Consider the following 6,000-nt stretch of genomic DNA (forward strand, 5'->3'; position numbering starts at 1 on the left):
TGTATTATGTATAGAAAATAATAACTAATATATTCTTTTTCAGCTATATATCATACACAGTCTAAAAATTAAGTACTTTCAACCCCCTAAATCCTGCTAAAAAATGAATAATCTAAAAATGCTGAGATCTTTACCTTTTCTTTGTACATTGCATTTTTCCTACTGCATATACATAGTAAAATGTCACATTCAAAAATATTTTATAATATATTCTATATCAACCGCATAAAATTATCTTCCAAACATATGCTGAAATCATAAGATAACTAAATCTTTACTACAAATTCACACTAGCCTCAGGAACACACATATGGTTTTAGTTTGAGCCAAAGAATCAGAAACAGGATCCTAAGGTAGAATTTAGCATAATCAAATCTCTTAGGCCAGAAGGGGAGGAATATGAAACAAGAACCACAGACTGTTCTACTCTTGTGAAAATCACATAGCTGCTAATTTTGCCCTCACAGAGATTTCATAATTTAGTATGTGGTACTTAATTGAAGACTTTGGAAGATCACATCAGTAAATGGAAAATAGCAGTAAGAAAATGTGTTTGTAGAAATTTATTGATCTTTTATGAATATTCTTCATGTAATCCTCACAGAAATCTTCTAAGAAGCTTCGTGCTAATCCAAATACAGGTGAAAATGGTTTTGAGGGCCACACAATCTGCCTACAGTAACTCAGTAACCAAATTTCCTGTACATGAGTCAGAAACTTTTCATTCTAACTCATATATTCATTATCACAAAAGGGGCCATCAATAATAATTAACATATGGCAGAATTTTCAGGGAGTATAACAGTCAAACAGGAGCCAGCCTGTATGTGTATGTGGACATGTGACACCTGAAAATGTTAGGAAAAGCTAAAAATATCAAGGTAAGGCATCCTTTCTTGTAGCTTCTGCCTATTGTCCCTACATATGCCCCTGGTCCTGAGGACACAAGTCCAATCTTGTTTGTAATATGCCTGATCTGGGTACCCTAAATGTATGCACTTCAGATCCTAATGGCTTTAAACTTTAATAAAATCAGCTCCTGTACTACAGCCATGTTTTATAATCTCAAAGGTAGCTTATATCTTGTTTTATTTGGAAGACTCTTACCTAGTGGCAGAATTATTATCATTTGGCTGACAAATGTTTCTTTAAAAACAAATTTAAGCCAAGTCAATTCACAAGAGCATAAGCAAAGGAAAAAACTTCATATTTAATGGAATGACATTTTTATTAAGATCATTTCAATAAGTTAGTACTGTTAACCACTGAAATTACTACTATAAACTATCTTGGCACAAAAACATACCTGGAGCATTTATAATATAAATTGGCTTGGTTTGAATTCAGCCATAAATGGCTTGTCTACTCTTTGTTTTATTTTTCTTACTGCTTTGCTTCAAAAAACAATTTTAAAATGTTAAAGACACTTAAAAGGACCAACAGAAGGTAGCCCCATAACTATCTTATAGCTTTTTGATCCAGAGTCATCCAACTGATGGAAATTTTGCTTTTGGCAGTCACCGGCCAATTGTTGTACTAAGTTATAACTCACAGTGAAATTTTGGCTTCCTAAGGATGTTTTTAGACCCATAGTGCTTTGCTCATACCAGTACTCTGCTGTATTCCCGTGTATGAATATACACACATTTTATTCTTAGTTACATGGGAATACAGCAGAGTACTGGTATGAGCAAAGCACTTGTTTATTCTTAGATAAGAACATCACTTTAAGGAAGGTTTATGATAATGCCAACATGCATTAACTTTACTAATCAAACAAACTTCCTACTGGTAATAGTAAAATTATCTATTAATTACAGCTTAGTAAAGTATCTGTGCACCCACTAATAATATCAGAGGAAAGAGTATTCCTTATACACTTTTAGCTGAAACTCACTTCATTTTTTCTATATTTTCTTCCTGTAAAATCTACACGTTTAATTTTTTCTGAAATTTTAAGATCCTGCCCCAAATTTCATATCAATGTAGGTACAGAGTTTACCCAGAGCCCCCTTTGTCTGTATCTCTGCATACAGTCTGGTAAGTTGTTCACTGCACAACCCTAGGGATGCCAATCACATGGTAGAGGTTATTGAGATAAATATTTATCATCACAATTCATTAATTGGTAAATGGCAATAAATGTGTTATTTTTAAATCCAATTACCATGATAATTTTCCAACTGAAATAATAATGTTTTGAAGAGGTACCACAGTTTTATAAGTCATACTATAATGGTCTATAAATTAACAGTGATCCTATCAGAAACCACTTTAATTCAGTTATGTCAGTGAAAGTAATCATTTGATAATATATATATAAGGAACAAGGAATCTTTTTCTCCTACTGAGAAGAGGTACTCACCATAATGAGGAGAGTTAGTGGGGTATCCACATTTCACCCAGAAAAGTGACAGAAGTCACTTTTTCCTAACTTTTTTAAAAAAATTACATTCATTGTTATATCAGTCTTGTCTACATTTGCAGACCAAGGAAAGAGGGTCACAGAAATTTCATCTCCTCAGTCATAATATATCTAATTATATAATAAAAAAGAAAAGCTACAAAGAAGTTATTTTACTTCCATCTGTAGCTAGAGAAGAGATAATGAGAATGGGAAAGGCAAGGGAAAGGAGGAAAGGAAGAAGGAAGAGGGAGAGAAAGGTGAAACTGGTAGAGATGGCATCGGAAGAAAGGCAAGAAGGAAAGAAGAGACGTAACGGTAAAAAATCAAGGGGTATAAGTGTGTAGAAAGAAAAGAGAGCAGTGTGGAAAAGACAGCAAGAAATATAAGCAAGGTGGAAAAATTTGGTAAATTCTCAGGTTAGTAGTGAATAAAGAGCAAACTGATTTGGTCCTGTTTTGTTTTTCCTTGGCTTAAGGGAAAGGCTACTTTAGCATACTAAATTAATACGGCTCACTCATCACGGGATACTTTGTTTGGTATCCCTACACTTTCCGAGATTCCTTTTCAGCATTTCACCAGAGGGGTAGCTGTTGGCTTTACTTCTTTATTTTTATTTTTTTAATGACAGAGACAAGATGATCAAAGTGACTTGGCTAAATAAAATAAAGCCACATCAAAAAGTAAGCATAAACTGCCTTTCCTATTGGGATGGTGTGGTAACTTTTGATGTGATAGAAACAGATTGTGTTCTGGACAAAGGATGACAAGAGTTGACACTGTTGTTCCATGGAGAAATATGTTCCAAAAGGAATAATTAAAACCTACTACACTTAGCTATGGCAAAAATAATCCACTGGGAGTCATTTACTTCTTAAAACATACGCAATGTGGCATGGATAAATCAAGCTGATTAGCGTATTGATCATAATTTGACTTTAATCAATAATTAAATAATGTATAAATGAGTTATCAAAGAACATCTTGGTCAGGTGCTCTAAAATGTTTTCATCAAGGTACGATAATTTAGGGTTTAGAGAGGCACCAGTTTGAGCATAAAAAGTATAACTACAGCAAGCATTTCACAGATAAAACCACGTTGGCCAATATGCTCTATCCTATCTTAGTGTCTCTCTCTCTCTCTCTCTCACACACACACACACACACACACACAGCATCTTTTGGTAACAGTTTGTCTCATTCTCCACAGTGCTCCTATATACCTAAATGTGGAAAGAACTTTGAAGAATCCATGTCCCTGGTGAATGTTGTCATGGAAAACTTCAGGAAGTACCAGCATTTCTCCTGCTATTCTGACCCGGAAGGAAACCAGAAGAGCGTCATCCTAACCAAACTCTACAGTTCCAACGTGCTGTTCCATTCACTCTTCTGGCCGACTTGTATGATGGCTGGGGGTGTGGTGATTGTTGCCATGGTGAAACTCACACAGTACCTCTCCCTGCTCTGTGAGAGGATCCAGCGGATCAATAGATAGAAGCAAAAAGGGATAAAATAGTTTTCTTTAAAGTTCAAATACTGTTTTCTTTCATTCTTCACCAAAGAACCTTAAGTTTGTAATGTGCAGTCTGTTATGAGTTCCTTAATATATTATTACACGTAGAGCAATAATGCAAAAGCTGTTCTATATGCAAACATGATGTCTTTATTATTCAGGAGAAGAAATACTGTTTTGTGTTAGTTGGTGGTTTTCATAACTTTGTTTTGATGCTGGGACTAGTATGTCCCTCTCTCCTTCCGCCAAAATAGGGCTCAGTTACTCATTTGCCAAGCTTTGTGAAGGAATGTAGACAATATCAATGTGATAAAGACTGTGTTCTGAGTCATCAGATCTTTAGAATACAAGAGTTCTCATCATTTATTGTTTACTGAAGCTATAGCCAAAACTATTTTTTCTTTTCTTATTGTAAATTGAGCCCTGTAGCAAGTGAAGGGACCAGATTTCCTAAAGGGTGTTAAGCATTTTCCTTGTGTTTTTACCATATCACTGTAAAGAAGGGGGAACCTAGACAGTCACTTTTCTTTCATTATTTTTTACTCACAGCTTTAGAGTTTTTAACCGATTTCCAAGAAAAAAGATGTTTTCCTTAGCCAGTGATGTAATCTCTTCCTATGATTTAAATAGAAAATAAACAGAGCCCTTTTCCATTTAAGACCTTGCTACTGTGTGAAAGAATAATATTGACAAGGAGTTTCATCACCTATGAACTGACTGAATGTTGGTAGGTGCTCCATTATAATCCAGAAAAGTCTGTGTAACTAAGATATTTGAGTGAAAATCTTTATTTCATTTCAACTGAACCGCTACTTGCTGGTAAAGACTAGTGAGGTAGTTTCAATAGGTAAATCTATTGTGGGAAATTAACATACTGAAATATTGCTCTTTGGAAGTTAATGAATGTGTAGTCTCTCTTCTGACATATGTTCCCTGTTGGAATTTTAAAGCTATGTACACAGAATATTTGCCTCCTCTACATGTTTTATTTTTCTATTTACAACTCCCTTTTTTGTTGCTATATTTTATACACAAAATAGACTTTTTTCCTAACATACATTTGGACTGAACAACAGATTTAAAGGAAGACTTTCTTCGCGTTGCTATTTACTTATTATATTTGGGTGGGAGGGAATGAGGGATTGGTTTTAAATAAAAACATTCCATCTTTTATTTAATATCAATATCAAAAGAGAAGACAAACATCTATCTTTCTCATCAATATTTAAGTAACTTTTTGTAATGTAGTATCAAAGTTTTTTAGGTATTGCAAAATTTTACAAGTCACTTGTGGATTGAATGGTAAAATTAATCTGCTAAAGTGGAAATTATTCTGCAATATTGTAATTCATAGTTTGACTTTTCATAAGCAAATAAATCCCTAGGGTGTAACCAGAACTTCACATGTGTAATGAAAATTTTTTTGAAAAGTCCATTAAATCACAAGATTTGAATACTTCTTGCATTCCGAACTGTCAAGCCCATGGTAATCCAAAACCGTGTAGTGTAGTATCTTTAGAGGTATTTCAAGAAATTATATCCAAAGTTCCTTTTCACATCAAACACATAAACACAATGTTGTAAACATTTGGGAAACTCTTCATTTTACTCTACCTTGAAAGCATAATTGTAAAGATAGTACAGAAATCCTGGGACTATGTGGCTGAAACTTTGTAGTCTTTAATGTTCCTTGAGCTTCCCTTCAGATGATCTAAGGGTGAAATATATATGAATGAAATTAGTAAAATTATTAGATGTGGTTTTCATTTTATTCTGGATTTTTATTTAAAAATTCTCAACTAATATTTTAGATAATGTAGAATTCTCAAAATAATTACACCAAAAGATATTAACTAGTACTTCTTAAATCTCAATACAGCAAGAGCTCCTTTGGATAATTTAGGTGTGTATACAATTAAATGCTCAATGTTAAAGTAGAAAGACTTGTGACTAATAATAATGTTTTAAATGCTGGGGGTCAAACCCCAGAGTGTCCTACCACTAAGTTACAACCCCATCCCTTTTACTATTTATTTTGAGATAAATCTTACCAAGTTGTCCAGCTAGCCTGAGACTCATGCTC

The 6,000-nt window shown here is 33.9% G+C and overlaps 1 protein-coding gene across 4 annotated transcripts in view; it reads left to right on the top strand.

The window, feature by feature from the left end:
• Kcnmb2 (potassium channel subfamily M regulatory beta subunit 2) overlaps positions 1-5,371 on the top strand; it is a 366,796-nt gene extending 361,425 nt beyond the window's left edge. For all 4 annotated transcript variants that reach the window (XM_013513318.1, XM_013513320.1, XM_005383031.2 and 1 more), the window contains one exon: positions 3,615-5,371. In XM_013513318.1, the coding sequence (XP_013368772.1) occupies positions 3,615-3,899 (285 nt within the window). In that variant the 3' untranslated portion in view covers positions 3,900-5,371. The remainder of the gene's footprint in view (positions 1-3,614) is intronic.
• Positions 5,372-6,000: the final 629 nt, after the last annotated feature.

The sequence above is a fragment of the Chinchilla lanigera genome, unplaced genomic scaffold (assembly GCF_000276665.1).
Source record: "Chinchilla lanigera isolate Chin_1 unplaced genomic scaffold, ChiLan1.0 scaffold00019, whole genome shotgun sequence".
NCBI classification, from domain to species: Eukaryota; Metazoa; Chordata; class Mammalia; order Rodentia; family Chinchillidae; genus Chinchilla; species Chinchilla lanigera.